The sequence below is a fragment of the Pristis pectinata genome, chromosome 14, assembly GCF_009764475.1.
Source record: "Pristis pectinata isolate sPriPec2 chromosome 14, sPriPec2.1.pri, whole genome shotgun sequence".
In the NCBI taxonomy this organism is placed as follows: Eukaryota; Metazoa; Chordata; class Chondrichthyes; order Rhinopristiformes; family Pristidae; genus Pristis; species Pristis pectinata.
Window position 1 is genome coordinate 3,713,453 of NC_067418.1, and position 26,559 is coordinate 3,740,011.

At 47.0% G+C, this 26,559-nt stretch overlaps 1 protein-coding gene and 1 non-coding gene across 11 annotated transcripts in view; one reads left to right on the plus strand and one right to left on the minus strand.

Annotated features, from left to right (window-relative positions):
* The window catches only part of LOC127577915 (liprin-beta-2-like), a 285,732-nt gene that overhangs the window by 114,938 nt on the left and 144,235 nt on the right, over nt 1–26,559 (minus strand). For all 10 annotated transcript variants that reach the window (XM_052029589.1, XM_052029588.1, XM_052029584.1 and 7 more), the window contains 2 exons: nt 17,937–18,023; nt 14,468–14,581 (listed from right to left, as the gene is read on the minus strand). In XM_052029589.1, coding sequence (XP_051885549.1) covers nt 14,468–14,581; nt 17,937–18,023 — 201 coding nt within the window. The remainder of the gene's footprint in view (nt 1–14,467; nt 14,582–17,936; nt 18,024–26,559) is intronic.
* Nucleotides 17,450–17,522, plus strand: trnak-cuu (transfer RNA lysine (anticodon CUU)). Its single transcript has one exon. It is a non-coding gene; the product is annotated as a tRNA-Lys (tRNA).

Genomic DNA, 26,559 nt, shown 5'->3' on the forward strand with positions numbered 1-26,559 from the left:
GAACGAGGATGTGCTGGAACTTTTGAAAAACATTAGGATAGATAAGTTACTGGGGCCAGACGGGATATATTCAGAGTTATTACGCGAAGCAAGGGAAGAGATTGTTGTACCTTTGGCAATGATCTTTGCGTCCTCACTGGCCACAGGAGTAATGCCAGATGATTGGCAAATTCTGTTCCTTTCTTCAAAAAAGGGAGTAGAAATAACCCTGAGAATTACAGACCAGTGAGTCTTACTTCAGTGGTGGGCAAATTACTGGAGAAGATTCTTAAAGACAGGATTTATGGGCATTTGGAGAAGCATAGGCTGATTAGGGACAGTCAGCATGGCTTTGTGAGGGCCAGGTCTTGCCTCACGAGCCTGATTGAAGTCTTTGAGGATGTGACAAAGCACATTGATGAAGGTAGAACAGTGGATGTGGTGTACATGGATTTTAGTAAGATGTTTGATAAGGTTCATCATGGAAGGTTCATTCAGAAAGTCAGGAGGCATGGGATCCAGGGAAACTTTGATGCATGGATTCAGAATTGGCTCACCCATAGAAGACAGAGGGTGGTTGTAGATGGAGTGTATTCTGCCTGGAGGTCGGTGACAGTGGTGTTTTGCAGGGATCTGTTCTAGGACCCCTGCTCTTTGTGATTTTTATAAATGACTTGGATGAAGATGTAGAAGGGTGGGTTAGAAAGTTTGCTGATGACACAAAGGTTGGTGGTGTGGATAGTGTAGAAGGTTGCTGTAGATTACAACAGGACATTGATAGGATGCAGAGCTGGGCTGAGAAGTGGCAGATGGAGTTCAACCCGGAAAAGTGTGAAGTGATACACTTTGGAAAAATGAATTTGAAGGCAGAATACAAGGTTAATGGCAGGACTCTTAGCAGTGTGGAGGAACAGAGGGATCTTGGGGTCCACATCCATAGATCCCTCAAGATTGCCGCACAGGTCGATAGAGTTGTTAAGAAGGTGTATGGAATGTTGGCCTTCATTAGTCGGGGTATTGAGTTCAAAGGCCACAAGGTAATGTTGCAGCTCTATAAAACTTTGGTTAGACCACACTTGGAGTATTGTGTTCAGTTCTGGTTGCCTCATTATAGGAAGGATGTGGAAGCTTTAGAGAGGGTGCAGAGGAGATTTAGCAGGATGCTGCCTGGACTGGAGAGCATGTCTTATGAGCATAGGTTGAGTGAGCGAGCGGTTTTCTCTTTGGAGAGGAGGAGGATGAGAGGTGACTTGATAGAGGTGTACAAGATGATAGGAGGCAATAGATCGAGTGGACAATCAGAGACTTTTTCCCAGAGTGGCAATGGTTACATGAGGGGACAAAATTTTAAGGTGATTGGAGGAAGATTTAAGGGGGATGTCAGGGGTAAGTTTTTTTTTTACGCAGAGAGTGGTGGGTGTGTGGAACGCACTGCCGGCAGAGGTTGTGGGGGCAGATACATTAGGGACATTTAAGAGACTCTTAGATAGGCACATGAATGAGAGAAATGGAGGGTTATGTGGGAGGGAAGGGTTAGATGGATCTTAGAGCAGGATAAAATGTTGGCACAACATTGTGGGCTGAAGAGCCTGTACAGTGTTGTAGTGTTCTATGAATATTTCACCTCTGACCTTAAAACTATATCCTTTAGTTTCGATTCCCCAAGCCTGGAAAAAAGACCGCTCACCCTAGGTGTGCACCCAAGGAGCTCAGGGATTTTCAAGGATCAGTGAACAGGAAAAGATACAGAGATAGTGAGGGGCAAGGAATGACAGAGCTTAAACACAGGATATAACATTTATAATTAAGAGCTAGAGCCAATACAGCTCAGCAAGGAAAGGGGTACAGATGAGCGTGATTGAATAACAGCAGTAAATTTGCTTAAAACAAGATTCAGTTATGAGACTGTTCACAGGTTGGATCATGGGCTATATTTCCTTTGTGATAAAAGCAAACGAGGACATGGGTACAGAGGCTCCAACGCACAGGATCGCAAGAGGCTGCAGAGGGTTGTAGACTCGGCCACCTCCATCGCGGGCACAACCCTTCCCGCCATCGAGGACATCGTCAAGTGGCGGTGCCTTAAGAAAGTGGCATCTATCACTAAGGACCCTCACCATCTGGGATGTGCCCTCTTTAGTTACTACCATCGGGGAGGAGGTACAGGAGCCTGAAGACCCACACTCAACGATTCAGGAACAGTTTCTTCCCCTCCGCCATCAGATTTCTGAACAGTCCATGAACCTATGAACATGACCTTGTTATTCTTATATTTTTGCACTATTTTTATTTTGCAGTTTATAGTAATTTTATGCCTTTGCACTGTACTGCTGCTGCAAAACAACAAATTTTATGACATACAAGTCAGTAATAATAAACCTGATTCTGAGTTTTGTACCTAAACAGAACACTCTTCACCTAGGATGTACCACCTTCTTGTAAAACATTGTGACAAAAGGTTCCAGGCACAAGATCCTTCAGTCCTCTAGAACCACTTGCAAGAGGATGCAAACATGTCTTACTTATATCATGGCTGCAGTATAGTGACTGTTCCCTGCCAGAACGAAGATACAGATCTCACCGTAGTTTGCACCTGCTTTGTTGGAATTTATCAAGACTCTTTAAGCAGACTCTGTACAAGAGCAGGGAGATTTTGCTGAAGCTTTATGAAATATTGCTCAGACCTCAACTGGAGTACAGCGTGCAGTTCTGGTCACCACACTGTAGGAAGGATGTGATTGTGCTGGAGAGGGTGCAGAGGGGATTCACCAGGATTAAATGTATTGCAAGGGAATTGAAGGGGTCTGGAGGTAATAATAGCAGATGGTGCTCAGGTAGATGATCAGCCATGGTCTTAAATGAATGGCAAACCCAGTTGGAAGGGCCAAATGGCCTACTTATGTAATATGGAACAGTACAGCACAGGAATAGGCCCTTCGGCCCAGGGTCAGTGCTGACCATGATGCCAATCTAACTAATCCCATCTGCCTGCACATGGTCCATATCCCTGTTCCCTGCCTGTTCATGTGCCTGTCTAAATGCCTCTTAAACGTTGTTATCGTATCTGCTTCCACCCCCACCCCTGGGCCTGCTTCAATCTGATGTTCGCACCTGTTTTAAGAAGACCACTATCATCCCAGTACCTAAGAAAAACAAAGTAACATGCTTTAATGACTACCGACCAGTGGCTCTGACATCCACCATCATGAAATGTTTCAGGAGACAGGTCATGGCACGCATTAACTTCAGCCTCCCACACAACCTCAACCCAATGCAATTCGCCTACTGCTGAAACAGGTCTACAGTGGACGTCATCTCCCCTACACTCATCTCTGGAGCATCTGGACAGTAAAGACACCTACATTGGACTATTGTTTATTGACTACAGCTCTGCCTTCAATACTATAATTCTGAGCAAACTCATGACCAAACTCCGAGACCTGGGACTCAACACCTCCCTTTGTAACTGGATCCTTGACTTTCTGACCAACAGACAGCAATCAGTGAGGATAGGCAGCAATACCTACAGCACGATTATTCTCAACACTGGTGCCCAACAAGGCTGCATCCTCAGCCCTCTACTCTACTCCCTACACACTCATGACTGCGTGGCCAGATTCTGCTCTAACTCCATCTTCAAGTTTGCAGATGATACCACCGTTGTAGGCTGTATCTCAAATAACGATGAGTCGGAGTACAGGAAGGAGATAGAGAGCTTAGTGGAATGGTGTCATGACAACAACCTTTCCCCCAATGTCAGCTAAACAAAAGAGCTGGTCATTGACTTCAGGAGAGGGGGCGGTGTACATGCACCTGTCTACATCAATGGTGCTGACCTCGAGAGGATTGACAGCTTCCAGTTCCTCGGAGTGAACATCACCAATAGCCTGTCCTGGTCCAACCATGAAGACGCCACGGCCAAGAAAACTCAGCAGTGCCTTTACTTCCTCAGGAGGCTAAAGTAATTTGGTTTGTCCCCTTTGACATTCACCAATTTTAATTGATGCACCATAGAAAGCATCCTATCTGGATGTATCACGGCTTGGTACGGCAACTGCTCTGCCTGTGACTGCAAGAAACTGCAGAGAGTTGTGGACACAGCTCAGCACATCACGGAAACCTGCCTCCCCTCCATGGCCAGATTCTGCTCGAACTTCATCTACAAGTTTGCAGATGATACCACCGTAGTGGGCCGTATCTCAAATAATGAATGCGTCGGAGTACAGGGAGGAGATAGAGAACTTAGTGACATGGTGTCATGACAACAACCTTTCCCTCAATGTCTATACCTCTTGCTACCTCAGTAAAGCAGCCAGCATAATCAAGGACCCCACCCACCCTGGACATTCTCTCTTCTCCCCTCTCCCATCGGTCAGAAGCTACAAAAGCCTGAAAGCATGTACCACCAGGCTCAAGGACAACTTCTATCCTGCTGTTATAAGACTATTCAATGGTTCCTAGTATAATAAGATCAACTCTTGACCTCACAATCTACCTTGTTGTGACCTCGCACCTTATTGCACTGCACTTTCTCTGTAGCTGTGACACTTTACTCTGCATTCTGTATTGTTTTAACTTGTACTACCTCAATGCACTGTGTAATGAACTGACCTGTACGATCGGTATGCAAGACAAGTTTTTCACTGTACGTCAGTACAAGTGACAATATTAAACCAATACCAATGCGTTCCAGGAACCTACCACTCTCTGTGCAGAAAAAAAAACTTGCCTTGTAAATCTCTTTTAAACTTTCCGCCTCACAGCTTAATGCTATGCCCTCAAGTATTTGACATTTCTCATAATTTTAGATACTTCTTTCAGAATTTTATATACATATATAAGACAGGCACAATTACAATGTTTAAAAGACATATAGGCAGGTGCATGGATAGGAAAGGTTTATTGGGATATGGGCCAAACACAGGCAAATGGGACTAGCTCAGATAGACATCTTGGTCAGCATGGACGAGTTGGGCCGAAGGGCTTATTTCAGTGCTGTATGGCTCTGTGACTCTTTGTTCTTACATTTGTGGTGTGTTTTGCAATGCAAATAAAAGCCTACTTCCTACAAAATACAAATAATATAAAATGCACAAGGAGAACGCCTTTACAAAGCCAAATTAGTTAGACTAGCTTCACCGATTTCTCTAATATGAAAGTGTCTATGTGTCATGTCAGGAGCAGGTTTCAGGGTTTTGCAATGCAAAGCAGGATGAAAAGACTGTGCCCGCTTGTATCCGTCAGTTAACATCCCTTCCGTATGAATCAGCCAGCAAGTCTTATCACGTACAATGTGACACACAGGAGAAAAAAGAATTTGTTTACAAAATGATATACCACACAGGGAGTCGATTCAACCCATTGCGTCTGTACCTGTTTCTATAAAGAGGCATCCAATTCATCCCACTCCTGATTTTTTTTCCTTGACAGGTGTTTTGAGAGTTTCAACTGAATCTGTTTTCACTGCACTTTCGGGCAACCTGTTCTGGATCTGCTTACTTTATCTTAAGCTCTCTCCAGCTGGGCAAGTGGGAACTTTGTGGTTACACAAATGGGCTACATATTAAAGATATAGAACAAGGAGAGAGTTCCCCTCATCCTTACCTACCACCCCACCAGCCTACGCGTCCAACACGTCATTCTCCGCAACTTCTACCATCTCCAACGGGATCCCGCCACCAGGCACATCTTCCCCTCCCTGCCTTCCACAGCGATCGCTCTCTCTGTGACTCCCTCGTCCTTCCCCACTGATCCCCTTTCAGGCACATTCCCACAGCTGTGCTGAGAGTTACACCTGCCCCTACACCTCTTCCCTCACCACCATTCAGAGCCCGAAACAGTCCTTTCAGGTGAGGTAGTCCTTCCCACATGACTGCCTTGGTGTTATTCATTGTTCTCGTTGCAGCCTCCTCTACATCGCTGAGACCCGACGCAGGCTGGGGAAATCGCTTCGTCGAGCATCTTCACTCCATCCGTGTTCCCGCCGGGATCTCCCGGTGGCCAACCGTTTTAATTCCACTTCCTATTCCCACACCGACATTTCGTGTCTACAGATCAAAGATGTTTGATTTTACCAAGGCGCTCCTGGCTGATCTTTTACCCTGCACCCCCGGTAAACGAGCTCATCCCAAACCAGCGTCCAGAGTCATATCAAGCACTGGTCGCACGTCACCCCGAGTGGCAGGTCGACAAAGGCCATCCTCGGTTTTAAGATCCACATCCTTCCTTTCAGTATTTGCTCTCAGCCCTTCTCCAGCTCTGCAATGTTGGTTTACCAGGGTACAGCACAGAACATCAGCCAGGAGTGCCTTAGAACAATCCAGTCAAAAATCTTTAACATGTAGCCTGTTTGTGTAACCACAAAGTTCCCAAAAAGTATCATAGTGAGTCTTTGCCCAGCTGGAGAAAGGTTTAAGATAAAGTAAGTGGATCTAGAACAGGCAGTGAAAGCAGATTCATTTGAAACGCTCAATACTTGTCAAGGAAGAAGTCAGGAGTGGGATGAATTGGATACCTCTATAAAGAAACACACGATGGGTTAAATGGACTCTATATTGTCCTGCCAGCCTCACCAACTTGGCTCTCTTACACCTTGGTGTCCTTGATTTAAACCAGTTCACCACTCTTTGGCTGCCTGGCCTCTAATAAGCTCAGAATTCCCTCCCTAAACCTCTCCAGCTCTCAACAAACCCCTCCTCTTTTAGGACTGCCTTAACACCACCCCCTCGACCGAGCTCTTAGTTCCCCACATTAACATATCCATGCCTGGCTCAGTCAAGTTTTGTTTGCTGTCAGTCCAGTGAAGCACCTTGGGATGTTTTACTGTGTTTTGCCTACGGCATGCTTGCCCTTATTAGTCGAGGAATTGAGTTAAAGTGTCAGGAAGTTATGTTGCAGCTCTATAAAACTCTGGTTAGGCCGTATCTGGGGTATTGCATTCAATTCTGGTCGCCCTCATTACAGGAAGGATGTGGAGGCTTTGGAGAGGGTGCAGAAGAGGTTCACCAGGATGCTGCCTGGATTAGAGGGCATGAGCTATAAGGAGAGGTTGGACAAACTTGGGTTTTTTTTCTCTGGAGCGCCGGAGGCTGAGGGGGGACCTGATAGAGGTTTGTAAGATTATGAGGGGCACAGATAGACAGCTGGTATCTTTTTCCCCAGGGTTGAAATATCTAATACTAGAGGGCATGCTGGTGGAGGCAGATACGATAGAGGTGGTTAAGAGGCTCTTAGATAGGCACATGGATGTACAGAGAATGGAGGGATATGGACGTTGTGTAGGCAGATGGGATTAGTTTAATTAGGTGTCATTAGCTTAATTAGTTCAGCACAACATTGTGGGCTGAAGGGCCTGTTCCTGTTCTGTACTATATTCAATGAAGTCAGTTCAGGATTACAGCTTGTTGATGTCTAGCGCCCAGAGAAGGCAAACATGATTACTGCTCACTCACCAGAACAGCCTGCTTTTCAATGCACCTCCCCAAGGATCTGTAGTTACACCATGCATGGTGTGAGAGAGCAAAGTCTAATGCAGTCTGGGACAGACTTGATGCCCAGCCCCTGCTACACTCAAAGGCCACTGCACCAGTTATACTACAGTAGCGATCCCGGCAACTACTCAGTGGGTGGCTCTGAGTTGTGCATTCAGCTCCAACTCAAGAGACAAGCACCTAATCCAGGAAGGCACAAGGGACCGCAGAGGCCGGAATCTGGGCAACACACAACACTCTGGAAGAACTTGGCGGGTCGGGCAGCATCTGTGGATGGAGATGGACAGTCGACGTTTCAGGTCAAGACCCTTCTTCAGGACTGATGAAGGGTCTCGCCTCAGTAGTATAGCGTAATGCTATTACAGCACCAGTGACCAGAGTTCAATTCCGGCCACTGTCTGTAAGGAGCTTGTACATTCTCCCTGGCTTGGTATGGCAAATGCTCTGCCCCAGACCGCAAGAAACTATAGAGAGTTGTGAACACAGCCCAGTTCATCACAAAAACCATCCTCCCCTCATTTGATTCCATCCACACTTCTCGCTGCCTCGGGAAAGCAGCCGACATAATCAAAGACCCCACCCACCCTAGTCATTCTTGCTTCTTCCCCCTCTCGATGGGCAGAAGATACCAAATCTTGAGAGCACGTACCACCAAACTCAAGGACTGCTTTTATCCCGTTGTTATCAGACTCTTGAACGGACCTCTAATGCGCCAAAAGATTAACCATTTAACTCTTTATCACCCAATAACTCCATTGGGTGCACCATAGAAAGCATCCTATCAGGATGTATCATGGCTTGGTACGGCAGCTGCTCTGCCCAAGACCGCAAGAAGCTGCAGAGAGTTGTGGACACAGCCCAGCGCATCACGGACACCAGCCTCCCCTCCTTGGACTCTGTCTTTACCTCCCGTTGTCTTGGTGAAGCAGCCAGCATAATCAAAGACCCCACCCACCTGGAACTTTCTTCTCTACTCTTCCATCGGGTAGAAGATACAGGAGTCCGAGGGCACATCCCACCAGACCTAAGGACAGCTTCTACCCCACAGTGATAAGACTATTGAACAGTTCCCTTATACAATGAGATGGACTATGACCTATGACCTCACGATCTACCTTGTTGTGACCTTGCACCTTATTGCACTGCACTTTCTCTGTAGCTGTGACACTTTACTCTGTACTGTTATTGTTTTGACATGTATTACCTCAATGCACTCTGTACTAACTCAATGTAACTGCACTGTGTAATGAATTGACCTGTAAGACAAGTTTTTCACTGTACCTCGGTACAAGTGACAATAATAAACCAATACCAATACACCTCGTTGTATCCATTGCATTTAATCTGTCTACCTGCACAGCACTTTCTCTGTAACTGCAACACTATATTCTGCATTCTGATTTTTTTGTGTTACCTCAATGTAATTATGTATGGCATGATCTGTCTGGATGGCAGGCAAAGCAGTAGCTATTCACTCTATCTCAGTACGTGACAATAATAAACCAATACCAACATTCCTATCAGGTCTTCCCTCAGTCTCTGACACTCCAGAGAGAAAAAAAATCTAAGTTTGTCCAACCTCTCCTTATTGCTAATACTCTGCAATCCAGGCAACGTCCTGGTGAACCTCTTCTGCATAAGATACTCAAGCTTCCGAAAGGGGTGAGAGATCCCACGGCCAATACTGGGGGAAAGAGGTAGGAGAGTCTGGCTGAGCTGGCCATACAGACCAACTGACCGACACATTTCCTACAACACTTCACAAAGTGCTTCGGAGACACACGAGACTGCAGACGCTGGAGCTTGGAGCAAGAAAATAAACTGCTGGAGGAACTCAGCGGGTTGGACAGCATCTGTGGAGGCAGAAGGAAAGTGTGGACATTTCAGACCAAGACCCTGCATCAGGACTGAAACATCGACGTATCGCTTGAGGCTCCATAGATGCTGCTCGACCCGCTGAATTCTTCCAGGATTTATTTTTTTACTCTCAGAGTCTTCTACCAGCTGTGAAGGACTTTGGGTCATCCTGAGGTGACGGGGCTGGCTGGAGAGATCAGAGTCCCTCCCTCACACCCCGAACGAGCAGAGCACCAGACCAACACAAAGCTGGAGATGACCTGGAGATGGAACGGGCCCCGTTGCTTACTGACACCGAGCAGTTCCTGGGAAGGGGAGGTGTGTGGCCTTTCACTTCACCTTCCCCACGTAACAACTCGTCACCGCAGGGACGTTGCAGCGCTGAGCTCAGCACACGTCTACTGACTGCTGCTCTGCGCAAGAAAGCTCAGTGGAAAAGGTACTCCTAATCCCAGTAAACAAAATTTAAAAGAAATAACATTTAAAAGGCAGGCGCATGGAGAGGGGATGTTTAGAGGGATATGGGTCAACTGCAAGCAAATGGGATCAGCTCAGGAAGACACCATGGTCTGCATGGACAGGATGGGCCGAAGGACCTGATTCCGTGCTACATAGAACACTACAGGCCCTTTGCCCCACAATGTTGTGCTGACCTTTAAACCTCACCTAAGACTATCTAACCGCTTCCTCCCACATATTTTAAATTCCTCCATATGCTTATCTAGCAACCTCTTGAATTTGACCAATGTACCTGCCTCCACCACCACCCCAGGCAGCGCATTCCACGCCCCAACCACTCTCTGGGTAAAAAACCTCCCTCTGATATCTCCCTTGAACTTCCCACCCATTACTTTAAAGTCATGTCCTCTTGTATTGAGCATTGATGCCCTGGGAAAGAGGTGCTGGCTGTCTACTCTATCTATCCCTCTTAATATTTTGTACACCTCTATTATGTCTCCTCTCATCCTCCTTCTCCCCAAAGAGTAAAGTCTGAGCTCCCTTAGTCTCTCCTCATAATCCATACTCTCTAAACCAGGCAGCATCCTGGTAAATGTCCTCTGCACCCTCTCCAACGCCTCCACATCCTTCCTATAATGAGGCGACCAGAACTGGACACAGTGCTCCAAGTGTGGTCTAACCAGAGTTTTACCTCGCTAATGATTACTCTATGACTCTATACCAGTGGAGGTTGAAGCAGCTCCTCTTAACGTCGACAGCAAACAGAAAACCCGGGCAGCTTTTAATATCTTGTGTTCAGAAGCAGGATTCGAACTCGCTTCACTGGGTCTGGCGTGTGTCAGAGCCACTTGCCCTTGCTGCCTGACCTGCAGAGCATCGACAGCACAGCTTGATACCAAGTGCAGTGTTCTGTCTTTGCATAGCTCTGATAACTGGGCTAACATAACAACGTAGGGAAGGCCATTCAGTCCATTGCATCCAATGCCTTCCCCAAACATGGCAATTCCACCAGATCCATTTCCTTGTTCCTTGTTCCCTTTGTTACTCCCACAGTAATGGGTCTGCTGGGATTGGTGTGTTTGGGGCAGCACTTCTCCCTCACCGGTCCATCAATTCTTCTTTGATTCTTTTTGTGACCAAGGCTCCTTGAATTTAGACTGGCCGTTTAACCCACAAGCCCGTCATAGAGTTGTACAGCATGGAAGCACGCCCTTTAGCCCAAATTGAAAAGATTCACAAGGACGTTGCTGGGACTGGAGGGATTGAGTTATCTGGAGAGACTGGGCAGGCTGGGACTGTTTCCCTGGAGCGTAGGAGGCTTATAGAGGTTTATGAAATCATGAGGGGCATCGAAAAGGGTAGGGGAGTTTTCCCCAAGGTAGGGGAGTCCAAAACTAGAGGGCATAGGTTGGAGGTGAGAGGGGAAAGATTTGAAAGGGACCTGAGGGGCAACTTTTTCCACACAGAGGGTGGTGAGTGCATGGAATGAGCTGCCAGAGGAAGTGGTTGAGGCAGGCATAATTATGACATTTAAAAGGTACTTGGACAGGCACATGGATAGGAAAGGTTAAATGGATATGGGCCAAATGCAGACAAATGGGACTAACTTAGGAAGACACCTTGGTTGGCATGGATGAGTTGGGCCGAAGGGCCTGTTTCTCTGCGGTATTACTCTGACTCCATGAGTTTCATTGCACCCTGGTGTACACCAGCTGCAGTGTTACATTCTCTGAGGCACTGCTCTCTGGATGAGATGTTCATCCAAAGTCCCACTGCCCCTCCACAGGTCCAGCAGTTCTGGGTGGCTCAGTGGACACCACCTCGCCCCTCGAGTCAGAAGGTGGCGGGTTCAAGTCCCGATCTTACCAAGCACAAAACTCCAGGCTTTCACGCCTAGTGAAGTACGGAGGGAGCACCCCACTGCCTCTGTGATGTTAAACAAGGGCCTCACCTGTCCTCTCGAGAGGACTGTAAGGATCCCATCACGTGCTACTTATCCATCGGCTCGTTACCACATTGCAGGCTGGGGGAGAATTCTTCTCTCCAGGCACGTCTTCCTACGCACCAACAATATCTAGGCTTCAAAACCCAACAGCAGCGTCAGAGTCCCGAGGATTGTAATGAGAGCAAAAATTCACATCTCCTTTCGACGTTGTGTTAAGCGTGCCGTTTCTTTCTAAAGAACCAACGCAAGTGAGAACGCCTGTGTTAGTGTCCCGTTCCCCCTCCTCCCCCCAGGGTGGGTCCATCTTACAATTTCCTCAAAACCTGCAAAGTTGCATATTCACCATGAACTGAAACCTCTTAAATTGATTCAGTTTCCAAATCAACTCCCTGTTCCACCGGCTCGGTAAAGAACTGAATGATTCCTCTACAAAGCAACTTCCGCTTGGTGTTTCTTTTCCAAAGGAAGGTCAAAGCTTCAGGAAGGAAAGACTACGAGCTCACAGCGCGTGGAACTGCAATGCAGCCCGGGAGCTGCCTTTGCAGTGCAACATGGCTTGTGGAATTGCAACACGGGTGCATCCAACTGCAATGCATTGCAGACTCTGGTCCATTGAAACTGACACCCTGGGGAGGCATTTTAGAAAGAAAAACACACCCACACCGGACCATCAGTGACATTCTTAACTGGAAATCTTTTCATGCAGAGAAACAGGAAGAGGCCATTCTGTGCCTTGAGCTGGTCTTCCTTGTAGTTGCATCTTTGCTGAACAGTTTCTTTACAATATTTAATTGCTCTGCTATCAAGTTTAAAACTTGGGCAAAAGGTTCAAGAGGCAAAATGGGATGAGCTGAGATGGGCATCTTGATTGGCATGGACGAGTTGGGCCGAAGGGCCTGTTTCTGTGCTGTACGACACCGTGGGTCTATGACCCCAGGGATATAAGAAAACCACTCTTTTACGCAGAGACTGGAGATTGTCTGAAACGCACTGTGTTGGAAGCAAAGTCAATCGGGGCTTTGAACGGTGATTGGGTGGAAACTGGGGAGTGAACCATTTGTAGGGTCTTGAGCAAGAACTGGTGAGATTGTTCCACCAACTGCTGGTATAGACTTGGTCGACCAAATGACCTCCTTCTGTGCCATAACAATCCTACAAGTCCGTGAACCTTTTGTATCTCAGCCTTTACATGTTTAACTAGTCCCGAACTATTACACAGATTTCTAGGAAGTGAATTCCAGATTCCCACTGACCTCTGTGTGCTGAGACGTACCTTCTGAATGAAAGATCCTGCCCCCTTTATTCCTAATTCTTCCCACTACCAGAGGACACAGTTTCTCTCTGCCTCTCCACCAAATCCATGAATCATCAGGTAAACATTCCAATTAGAACAACGCCTTTTTCTGAACATGTAGGATGACAGTTCTCATTCATGTAACCTCTCAATGCTTTGGGAAAAGAGCATCTCCATTTCTGGGTCATTCGTAATAAGCAACAAGAGAAGAAAGTGTCAGGAGGGCAGCACAGTGGCACAGCGGGCAGAGCCGCTGCCTCACAGCACCAGAGACCCGGGTTCGATTCTGACCTCTGGTGCTGTCTGTGTGGAGTTTGCACGTTCTCCCTGTGACTGCACGAGTTTTCCCCGGGTGCTCCGGTTTCCTCCCACATCCCAAAGAGGTGCAGGTGGGTGGGTGAGTTGGCGGCTGTAACTTGCCCCTGGTGTGTGGCTGTGGGTGAGGGGTAGAATCAGGGGGAAGTTGATGGGAATGTGGGGAGAATAAAATAGGTTAGTGTAGGATTAGTGTAAATGGGTGTTGATGGTCGGCAGGGATGTGGTGGGCTGAAGGGCCTGTTCCCCTGCTGTATCTATGACTGAGATATTTAGTGCTTTTAAAAAAGTATCTGTATCAACTATAGTTCCAAGTAGTAAAGGGGTTTAGAGAGTAAACTGTAGTGCTGGAGTGCAAGGGTCTGCAAGTGTAGTGATTATGTTTCTGGATTATTAGCAACCCCAAGCCTTGGACTATTGCTCCAGAGAGACGGGCCGTTCAAATCCCGAGACAGCTAAATGCATTTCATTAAATAAATCTTGAACAAAGATCTCAGTAAGGGTAACCAGAGCACCACCAGATTGTTGCAAAAACTCAACTGGTTCACTGCACAGGGTTGTAGACTCAGCCAACTCCCATCACGGGCATGACCCTCCCCACCATCGAGGACATCTCCAAGAGGCGGTGCCTCAAGAAGGCAGCATCCATCGCTAAGGACCCTCACCACCCGGGATGTGCCCTCTTCTCGTTACTACCATCGGGGAGGAGGTACAGGAGCCTGAAGACCAACACTCAACATTTCAGGAACAGCTTCTTCCCCTCCGCCATCAGATTTCTGAACGGTCCATGAACACGACCTCATTATTTATTTATTTTTGTAATTTATAGTAATTTGATGCCTTTGCGCTGTACTACTGCCGCAAAACAACACACTTCACGTCATCTAATTCAGTGATAAAAAATCCGATTCTGATTTGCCTTTCGGGGAAGGATGCCTACCATTCTCACCCCGTTGGCCTATCGTCGACTCCAAACCCACCGACGTGACTGACTCTGAACTGCCCCTCTGATATGACCCAGCAAGACACAGGAAGTTCAAGCCCTGATGGGGATGGGCAACAACTGCCTGCCAGCTTCACCTCTATGAGTGAGCCTCTCTGTCCACACTGCGTCTCATCGCCGCTTACCTGCTGTAGCATCCCCTCCGTTGAGTTGAGCTTCAGCTGGTGTTCTTCCAGACAAGACTCCAGGTCCCTGATCTTCTCACCTTGTGCCTCCACCTGATCCGTGAGCACACTCACCTGGAAGCCGAGAAGGAAAAGCTCAATGAGAAGCCCGGCCCTACTTATCCCTGGCTAATTGGGAAGTAAACCTCTCTTTTTAAGCAAGAGAACAACAAAGGCAGTAACATCATCATGCTGTTCCCCTCTGTAGCTTTCAAAGGTTTCGTTTATGAATGTCTACAGCTGGTCTCTGTAAATGAGGAAGTAGAATCGCTTTGGTCTATTAATTTGCATCTGGCTTGTGTGCAGGGATCCGTGCCTGCCACAGAGACTTTCTGTAATTCCCTGTCGGAATGTAGGACGGGGCAGTGCTGAGGTTGGTGCCGATCAAGGTTTGGATTGGGCCTGGCAAGGTTGAGCAAGCCTCAGCTCGAACTTGGAATGCAAGAGCAAACAAATAGCAGCCGTGTTGTCTGGCTCTGTCCCAGGGACTGAACAACAGTGCTAAAGGTCGCAACACAAGCTACGCTGCGCTTCTAAAGGGCAAAGGCTCGTCCCATGTCGAAGTGCCAAAGGTCACATGGCCTTCAGTGGAAGTGGGGTCAGAGTTTGGAAGATAACTCACTCTTGGACACACAGAAATCATTCCACTTTCATTTTAAACCACTAATTCTGTTCCAAGTTCATGATTTCAATAAAACTTTATAAAAACATTGCAAATCCTAATGTCAATTTGACACTCTGGCTCCTCCACTGGCTGGAGGGATTAATTACAAGACAATGGCATAACATCATCTAACAGACAAGATGGGCTGAATGGTCTGCTTCAGTGCTGTAAATTCTCATACAATTCCAGTACAGTGCAGAGTGAGGCATTTGGCCCATCATGCTTCTGCTGCCTCGCAGTCCAATGAATCCCTCTCTCCCCAAAGTGCTGCACATTTATCCAGTTTCTTTCTGAGCAATACAGCACAGAAAAAGGCCCTTCAGCCCAACTGGTCCATGCTGACCAGGATTCCTGCCTGCCTACTGTGCCTGCCTACTACAGTGTAGTGGTCAGTGCAACACTATTACAGTGCCAGCGACCTGGGTTCAATTCCGGCCGCTGTCTGTAAGGAGTTTGTACGTTCTCCCTGTGACTGCGTGGGTTTCCTCTGGGTACTCCGGTTTCCTCCCACATTCCAAAGACATACAGGTTAGGAAGTTGTGGGCATGCTATGTTGGCACCAGAAACGTGGCGACACTTGCGGGCTGCCCCCAGAACACTCCACACAAAAGATGTATTTCACTGTGTTTCAATATACATGTGACTTATAAAGATACCTTATCTTATTAGGGATGGTCACTAAATGCTGCCATTGCCACGTTTTATGAAGGAATAAATTAAAGACTTTTTTCCAGATCTCTTGCTCGTGTTGGAAAATTTAACCCCTGACTTTCTGGTGGGATTTTCATTCTTCTGAGCACCATTTTTTCCCTGGCATAAAGCTTCCCAAATGACTTCACAGAGTTGCCTCCAGCACAACTTCCAACCCCAGTGGTCTGTAGAAACACACAGGACAGTGGGTAAAACTTTACCCCTCTCACCTTCTCTAAGCAGCAGCATTTTCCAGTGGCTTGAAGAGTGCTGCTTCACAGTTGAGGTAAATCCTTTTGTGAGGAGACTACCGGGTTAAAAACAGCAACAATAGCCACACCTTACAATAGACCAGCACAGTACCTTACGCTGAAACTGCCGCTGGGAAACCCAACAGCCCTGACAAGTTGCATCACGGCCTGGTACGGCAATTCCAATGCACAGGAATGCAAGAGGCTGCAGAGAGTAGTGGACACAGCCCAGTCCGTCATGGGCACAGCCGTCCCCACCACTAATAGCATCTACAGCAGGCACTGCCTCAAGAAGGCGGCATCTATCAAGGATCCCCACCATCCAGGCCATGCCCTTTTCTCACTGCTACCGTCAGGCAGGAGGTACAGAAGCCTGAAGTCCCACACCACCAGGTTCAGGAACAGCTACTTCCCTTCAACCATTCAGTTCTTGAACCGACCTGCACAACCCTCACCCCACCTCAGCAAGGGAACACTACGGACCACCGCACACCGCAGTGTACAATGACCTCACAATCTACCTCGTCATGGCCTTGCACCTTATTGTCTGCCTGCACTGCACTTTCTCTGCAACTGACCAGAAGACAGAGCAGCAGAATTAGGCCATTCGGCCCATCGACACTGTTTCACCGTTCAATCATGGCTGATTTATAACTGTAACACTTTATTCCGAATTTTTTAAAGATATCTTTATTAGTCACATGTATATCGAAACACACAGTGAAATGCATCTTTGCGTAGAGTGTTCTGGGGGCAGCCCGCAAGTGTCGCCACGCTTCCGGCACCAACATGGCACGCCCACAACTTCCTAACCTGTACATCTTTGGAATGTGGGAGGGAACCAGAGCACCCGGAGGAAACCCATGCAGACACGGGGAGAACGTACAAACTCCTTACAGACAGTGGCCGGAATTGAACCCGGGTCGCTGGTGCTGTAAAGCATTACGCTAACCTCTACACTACCTTGCCTGCATGGTATTGTTTTCCCTTGTACTACCTCAATGCACTGATGTGATGAAATGATCTGTATGGATGACATGCAAAACAAAGTTTTTCACTGTACCTCAGTACATGTGACAATAATAAACCAAGTTACCTCTTGCACTACCATGGCCTTGTCTCTGATGGTGTTTTCTTTTTGCACTGTCTTGTTTAGCACAGTCTTTTTTTCTTCATTGTCTGATATAATTTATATATAATTTAAATTCTGTGTGTTGTCTGTGTACCCAGGTGCCTGTGTTGCTGCTGCAAGCAAGTTTTTCATTGTACCTGTACCTCACTGTACTTGTGACATGACAATAAACTTGACTTGAATACTGTTCTCAGAAGCTCTCATAAGCCTGACTAGCTCAGTCGGTAGAGCATGAGACTCTTAATCTCAGGGTCGTGGGTTCGAGCCCCACGTTGGGCAGTGCATTTTTCCTCAGGCATGGCAGTGTAGCGGTTAGCGTAACGTTATTACAGCACCAGCGATTCCGGCCACTGTCTGTAAGGAGTTTGTACGTTCTCCCCGTGTCTGCGTGGGTTTCCTCCGGGTGCTCCGGTTTCCTCCCACATTCCAAAGATGTACGGGATAGGAAGTTGTGGGCACGCTATGTTGGCGCCAGAAGCGTGGCGACACTTGCGGGCTGCCCCCAGAACACTCTACGCAAAAGATGCATTTCACTGTGTGTTTCGATGTACATGTGGCTAATAAAGATATCTTATATTATTTTACAACCTTTCTGGGACTTTTATGAGCAGCACTAGGGTGATGTGCAACACAGCGCTAATGTTTTTAAAAGGCATCCTGTCAGGGAATTTCTCGGCTTTCGAGCTCACCCACCTGAAGCACCAGGCACTCCCGGTCACTCTCCAACCTCGCTAATCGGTCCTGGCAGGTTTCATTGTTCACAGCTGCACGGTGATTGCCCTGGGCACGGAACACAACCAAGAATCAAACTCAGGTTAAAAACTCTACGAACCAGCACCATTCCAAGGGGCCGAATAGCCTCGTTCTGCAGTTGACTGAATCAATTTAATTTTCAGATTCAGATTAGTTTATTGTCATATACACCAAATATGGGGGCAGATACATTAGGGGCATTTAAGAGACTCTTAGATAGACACATGAATGATAGAGAAATGGAGGGCTATGTGGGAGGGAAAGGTTGGATAGATCTTAAAGTAGGATAAAATGTCAGCACAACATTGTGGGCCGAAGGGCCTGAACTGTGCTGTAGTGTTCTACGTCCTAAATTCATGGGGTCAGAAGAAGGGGTAGGTCATTTAGCTCGGAGATGAGGAGGAACTTCTTAACAGACATATGGAGATAGGGCAAGGAGATGGTAATGTCTGAGGAATGAGATGAGCCAGGGTGGTTGAATGGTGAAGCAGGCTCGAGGGGCCAAATAGCCTTCTCCTACATCAATAAAGCCCTAAATCTAGCCAGAATGTTTCTCTCCATCAATTTTTCAGGAAGGGGTTTCCAGGACCATTTGTCAGGAGATTCACCAGGATGCTGCCTGGATTGGAGATATGGGGAGGGATTGGACAGGCCGGGACTGTTTCCTCTGGAGCGAAGGAGGCTGAGGGGTGATCTGGGAGAAGTACATAAGATTATGAAATGGTAGTCAGAATCTTTTTCCTCTGGTAGGGGTATCAAAAACAAGAGGGTAAAGGTTTAAGGTGAAAGGTAGAAGCTTTAAAGGGGGTTGTACGGATACTTAGCGTCATACGGCACGGAACAGGCCCTTCGGCCCAACTGGTCCACGCCGACCAAGATTCTCATCGAAGCTAGTCTCATTTGCCTGTGTTTCGCCCATATCCCCCTGATATCTTTCCTATTCATCTACCTATTTATCATGAGGGCAGGCATGGTAGTGTAGCGGTTAGCGTAACACTTTACAGCGCCAGTGACCCGGGTTCAATTCCGGCCGCTGTCTGTAAGGCGTTTCTACGTTCTCCCCGTGACTGCGTGGGTTCCCTCCGGTTTCCTCCCACATTCCAAAGACGTACAGGTTAGGAAGTTGTGGGCACGCTATGTTGGTGCCGGAAGTGTGGCGACATTTGCGGGCTGCCCCCAGAACACTCTACGCAAAAGGTGCATTTCACTGCGTGTTTCGATGTACATATGACTAATAAAGATATCTCATCTTATCTATACAGGTACCTTTTAAATGTTGTTAATATACCTGCCTCAACCACTTCCTCTGGCAGCTTGTTCCATGTACTGACCATCCTCTGGGTGAAAAAGTTGCCCCTCAGGTCCCTCTTAAATTGGTTTATCATTGTCACACATACTGAGGTACAGTGAAAAACTTTGCTTTGCATGCCATCCATACAGATCATTTCATCACATCCGTGCATTGAGGTAGTACAAGGGAAAACAATAACAGAATGCAGAATAGAGTGTTACCCCCTCTCACTTTAACCTATGCCCTCTAGTTCCTGATTCCCCAACCCTGGAAAACAGACTGTGCACATTCACCCTATCTATGCCCCTCATACTTAGGGGTAAGTTTTTTTTACACAGAATTGTTGATATCTGGAACTCACTGCCAACGGAGGCGATGGAATCAGATACAATCACTGTGTTTAAGAGATATTTAGACAGACACGAGTAGGCAAGGCATAGGAGATGGCCCTAATGTCAGCAAATTGGATGTGTGGATGGGCAAAAGGGTCAGCAGGGATGTGTTGGGCTGAAGGGCCTGTTTCTGCGCTGTACAACTCTACGATTCCATGTATTTGTACTAACACTGAGGTTTCTCTCCATTCCCCTTGTCACCTGGGGAACAGATTAATTACCCCTTCGACCTATTAAACTCAAGGGAATAGAGTTTATGTAAACTGGCCTAATGTAACCTTTCCCCAGCCAGTTTTATTTCTCCAAAGCTTGTCCAAAGCTGATCTCTCCTTCCTGCACTCAGCGTCGTGTCCACAGATGAGCAAATTACTCAAGTCACAGCCCAGCTTAACCACAGCTCCCTCCCTTCCCCAGTCCTGCACTTTGTAACACAGCTGCATATTTTCACTCCTGTACGTATACAGACATCATTTCGAACACATTGAAGCACCAACAAAACAAAACTCTTTCCTATAAACAGCAAATGACTGTTAAAAGCTGCCAACCACAGCCAGCTGAGCTGGGTTAGGGAGCAACAGATTTACATTAACCTCAAGTTAACAAACCAAAAGGAAGGCGATATGAAGTCACCCTAGGAGGAAAAACATGTATTTTAATGGCTCCTCAACCAACCATTTCACCACCGATTTTGGACTAGGCAGGGTAGAAGGGGTGCTGTAACAAATTATTTGAGCTGGCTGTTTAGGGGTTAATTAGAGAACACTTTTGTCACACAAATGGTACGGTCATACAACAAGGTGGCACGTACGGGGTCCCTCCTGGGCACAGAAAATGGAAGAAAACCTCTGCTGTTTACGGGGAAAATTAGCTGGGAAATGCCAAATGGAGTTTATCGTCATGTGCGGAAGTATTGGAATTGGTTTATTATTGTCACTTGTACCGAGGTACAGTGAAAAACTTGTCTTGCGCACCGATCGTACAGGTCAATTCATTACACAGTGCAGATACATTGAGTTAGTACAGAGTGGTCCATATCCCTCTAAACCTTTCCTATCCACAGACCTGTCCAAATGTCTTTTAAGTGTGATAAATGTACCCGTCTCCACAGCTTCCTCTGTAGAGGAGAGATGGGGAGAATCATAATGTACAAACAATGCTCATTCCATACACCCACCACCCTCTGTGTGGAAAAAGTTGCCCCTTTAAATCTCTCCCCTCACACCTTAAACCTGTGCCCTCTAGTTTTAGACTTGCCTACCCTGGGAAAAAGACTGCAACTATTCACCTTATCTATGCCCTGGAGAGTGTGGCAGAACAGAGAGACCTTGGGGTACAGGTACATAGTTCCTTGAAAGTGGAGACACAGGGTGGTGAAGGTGGTGTTTTGCATGCTGGCCTTCATTGGTCAGGGCACTGAGTACAGCAGTTGGGACATCATGTTACAGCTGTACAAAACATTGGTGAGACCACATTTAGAGTATTGTGTGCAGTTCTGGTCACCTGGGTATAGGAAGGAGGTCATTAAGCTAGAGAGGGTGCAGTAAAGATTCACAAGAATGTTACCAGGTGTAGAGGGCTTGAGTTATAAGGGGAGACTGGACAGGCTGGGACTGTTTACCCTGGAGTGTAGGAGCCTGAGGGGTGACTTTATATAAAATCATGTTGGACATAGATAAGGTGAATAGTTGCAGTTTTTTTCCCAGGGTAGGCAAGTCTAAAACTAGAGGGCATAGGTTTGAGGGGAGAGATTTAAAGGGGACCTGAGGGGCAAGTTTTCTATCCAGGGGGAGGTGGGTATATGGAACGAGCTGCCAAAGGAAGTGGTAGAGGTGGGTCCAATTACAGTGTTTAAAAGACATTTGGACAGGTACGTGGAGAGGAAAGGTACAGAGGGACATGGGTTCAGTGATGGTTGCTGCCTCAAGAAGGTGGCGCCCATCACTAAGGACCCTCACCACCCGGGACATGCCCTCTTCATGTTACTACCATCGGGGAGGAGGTACAGGAGCCTGAAGACCCACACTCAACGATTCAGGAACAGCTTCTTCCCCTCCGCCATCAGATTTCTGAACGGTCCATGAACCCACGAACACTACCTCGTTATTCCTCTTTTGCACTATTTATATTTGTAACTTATAGTAATATTTATGTCTTGCACTGTACTGCTGCCGCAAAACAACACATTTCACGTCCTGCAAGTCAGTGATAATAAACCTGATTCTGAAACACGGGCAAATGGGCCGTAGATTAGGCATCTTGGTCGGCATGGATGAGTTGGGCCGAAGGGCCTGTTTCCGTGCTGTTAAACCCTATGACTCGATGACGACATGAAACAGTGCCACGGGAACGTCTGTGATAACCCAGGACAGCAGACGGCACCTCATTTTAATGCCTCTTTCAAAGATTAAAGAACATAAACAAGGTTTATACTATGCTTTTAAGCACGAAATGGCCGTACGTTAACTCACAGACATAACAAGGAGAAAAACATCCCAGGAGGTGAAGTTGGGTGAAGTGTTCCTTGCTCAAAGTGGTAGCTTTTAAGATTTTATATAAACATGAATGGGAATTGTGGTTAAAAATATGTTTATATAACTTAAGGGAACAATTTTGAGATATTTGAGGAACTGACAGGCAAGGGATAGGGAAACTCCATTGCAGTAGGTTGTGTGAATTAGGCTGTTGAATGCTTCTTTATACGAGGAAAGTATTCCCTTTTCATTGAAGCCAGAATAATATTTGTGAGATTCGTCAAAGTAATCCAAAATTCATCCTCTAATCCTCCTGAGAAATTAAAGTGTTTGAAGATTAAGACCTCAAACCTGGCATAAAACTCAAGAGTTTACTAGGTAGCAGTGATGACTGCCTTTTCTATGCCTTGGAGACCTGGACTACCTACAGCAATGCCTCAAAGGTCTGGAAAAATCCCACGAATATTTTCTCTGCAAACTCCTACAGATCCAGCGGCAAGGCAAGCGAATCAACATGAGCGTTCATTTGCAGGTCCTAATTACTCTCAAGCAACACACTGAGGAGCTGGAGGAACTCGGTAAGTCAGGCAGCATTTATGGAGGGAAATGGAGAGGCAATGTTCCAGGTTGAGACCATTTGGAGACCTGATGAAGGGGCTCGACCCGAAATATCGACTGTCCATTTCCCTCCGCTGCCTAACCCGCTGAGTTCCTCCAGCTCCTTTGTGTGTGGCTCCAGATTTCCAGCATCTACGGTCTGTCGTGTCTCCAAATTACTCTCAGTTGTCTCTGCTCAGCAAGCCATGGCGATCATATGCCTGAGACCAAACATTCTGCGCTCTGTCCCAGAAAGAGATTTCCAGGTGTGGACAGAGGAAAGTTTCAAGAGCACGGACTGCTTCCCGAGTGACTCCCTGATGACTTTGACCAATTTTTACAGATGCACTTTAGAAAGCATCCTGTGTGGCTTGGTATGGCAACTGCATTGCCTGAGACAGCAAGAAATCGCAGGGGCACAGCCCAGTCCATCACACAAACCAGTCTCCCCTCCATTGACTCCATCTGAACTCCCCCCTGCCCTGGGAAAGCAAACGAAATAATCAAAGGCCCCTCCCACCACGGTTATTCTCCCTTCTCCCCCCCTTCCATAGGGGAGAGGATACAAAAGCTTGAAAACACGCACCACCAGGTTCAAGGACAGCTTCAGTCCTGCTGTTTTAAAACTCTTATATGCTGAAAGATGAACTCTTGATCTCCCAATTCACCTCATCATGGTCCTTGCACCTTATTGTCTGCCTGCACTGCACTTTCTCTGTAACTCTAACACTATATTCTGCTTTCTGTATTGTTTTCCTTCAGTACTACCTCAATGTACTCGCGTATGGCAAGATCTGTCTGGATGGCACGCAGACAAAAGTTTTTCACTGTATCTCGGTACAATAAACCAATTACTTCTCTTTGACCTGGGAGTTCAGGGGATAAGCACTTACTGTTGGATGTCACAACAGAGGAAGAACAAGGCCACGAAAAGATTTAAACACATTTTAAAAACATGAACTCTTTGCTCGTTGATAACTTTAGTAGAAGAAATAATGCTTTCTGCTCTTCAAACATGCTACAAATGTCCAAGGAAAGTTGGTGTCAGTTTATGATAAAAGAAAGGTGATGTCTGTCACATGGTGCAGTATCAATGTGAGAAGTGTCCGATTTGGACTGAAGTCAGAGTCATACAGCATGGAAACAGGCCCTTCGGTCCAACTCATCCAATGATGACCATGGTACCCACCACGCTAGTCCTATTTGCCTGTGTTTGGCCCACATCCCTCTGAACCCCGCCTATCCATGTACTTATCCACATGTCTTTTGAATGTCGTTAATGTACCTGCCTCAACCACTTCCTCAGGTAGCTCGTTCCATATACACAACACCCTTTGCGTGAAGACTCATCAGTCAGGGCATTGAGTACAGGAGCTAGGGCATTATGTTGCAAGTTTGTACAAGACGTTGGTGAGGCCGCACTTGGGAGTGCTGTGTACAGCGTTGGTCACCCTGTTGTAGGAAAGACGTGGTTATACCAGAAAGAGTGTAGAGATTTACGAGGATGTTGCCAGGACTAGAGGGCCTGAGTTATAGGGAGAGGTTGGCCAGGCTAGCTCTTTATTCCTTAAAACGTAGGAAAATGAGGGGTGACCTTAGAGAAATGTTTAAAATTATGAGAGGCATAGATAATATGGATGACAACAGTCTTTTCCCAGGGTGGGGAAGTCAAAAACTAGTTGAGAAAGGTTTAGGGCGAGAGGGGAAAGATTTAAAAATGGACCTGAGAGGCAACTTTTCATGCAGAGGGTGGTGAGTATATGGAACGAGCTGCCAGAGGAAGTGGTTGAGGTAGGAACAATAGAATCACTTAAGGAGAACTTGGATAGGTACATGGAGGGGCGGGGCTTGGAGGGATATGGGCCGAACACAGGAAATTGGGACTAGCTGGGTGGGCACCGTAGTCGGCATGGACTGGTTGGGCCGAAGGGCCTGTATCTGCGCTGTATGACTCTAAGTTGCCCCTCAGGTCCCTTTTAAATCTTTCCCCTCACACCTTCAACCTATACCCTCTAGTTTTTGATTCCCTTTCCCTGGGAAAAAGACTGTGCGCATTCACCCTATGCCCTTCGTGGTCTTACACACCTCTAAAAGGTCACCCCTGATTTCCCTACGCTCCAAGGAATAAAGTCCTAGACTGCCCAACCTCTCCCTGTAGCTCAGGCTCTCGAGTGAGCGAAGTGCATCTTCCCACTGGACTGCCAAGGGTTAAGCGAGGCACAATGTTCTGGGCTTTCTCAGAGCAACAGTAACGTGACTAAACAAAGCGAGTTTGGTTTGCACTGGAGAAAGACATTAATGTTCTTCACTCAGCCCCCTTGAGCTGAGCTTGCAAACACTTGTCCTCTCCACCCTCAGGATCACTTACTGAAACAGTCCATTGCTCCTGTTCACCCCTCCCTCAGCTTGCCTGCTGCTGAAACCCTCCGCCTCCAGATCCCACCATCCCAGGCACTTCCCTCTTCCCCCCTTCGGGATCCTGCCGCCCACTTCCAAACTCTGACGCAGTCTTGTTCAACCAGCCCCATTCATCGACTCTTGTGGACACCCAGTCTGGTGTGACACCTTAAAGCTCTACAACCCTCCAAAAATCTCTGTACACCTGCACTGCACCTCTGATCTCCCCACCACTGACAGCCGTGCCTGAGGTTAACCATGCCTCAAGATCTGCCTCTCTGTTTCATTAAATGGCTCCTCAGCCTAGACTGACCCTACAGTGCAGTACTGAAGGAGCACTGGGCTGTGGGAGAACTTAACCCAACACCCACTTTCTTCTTCAGGTGGATTTCCTTATTCCCTTACAACAAAGATGGTGGCCATTCAGCCCAACAAGTCTTTACTGCCTCACAGAGCAATCCTCAAGGAGGCGGCTTCTATCATCAAGGATTCCCACCATCCAGGCCATGCCATCTTCTCGCTGGTACTGTCAGGGTGGAGGTACAGAAGCCTGAAGTCCCACACCACCAGGTTCAGGAACAGCTACTTTCCTACAACCATCAGGTTCTTGAACCAACCTGCACAACCCTAACCCTACCTCAGCAACGGAACACTACGGACCTCCTCTTGCACTTGCGTGGACGTCTCTGATTGTCTTTGTTTTTTGCACTAAGGTCTTATTTTTGCACACAGCCTTTATCTTCACTGTCTAGTATAATTTTATGGATAATTTATACGCTGTATGTTATCTCTACCTACATGCCTGTGATGCTGCTGCAAGCAAGTTTTTCATTGTACCTGTACCTCACCTTAGCCCTGTAGTACCTCAATGTACTGCGTAATGAATTGATCTGTACGATCGGTTTGCAAGACAAGTTTTTCACTGTTCCTCGGTACAAGTGACAATAATAAACCAATTCCAATACTTCCGCACATGACGATAAAGTCCACTTGGCATTTCCCAGCTAATTTTCCCCGTAAACTATTCTTTCTACATTTCTAACAATTCTACCACCCACCTCCACACTGGGGCAATTTACAGTGACCAGTTAACGTGTGAAGCTGGATGTCTTTGGGATGTGGGAGGAACTCGGGTCACTGAAGCTGTGAGGCAGCAGTTCCATTAGCTGCACCACTGCGCTGGGGATGTGGAGGATCCCACGAGTTTCACGAAGCCCAGAAGTTACAAGCCTCACTGTGACAATGTCCCCCCAAGTCCTGAGTCAATTTTTATTCCTCGATCCAGAGATCATCTGATGATTAAGAGAGGCACAGACAGCCGGTATCTTTATCCCAGGGTCAAAATGTCTAATACCAGAGGACATGCATTTAAGGTGAGAGAAAAAGTTCAAAGGAGATGTGCGGGGCAAGTTTTT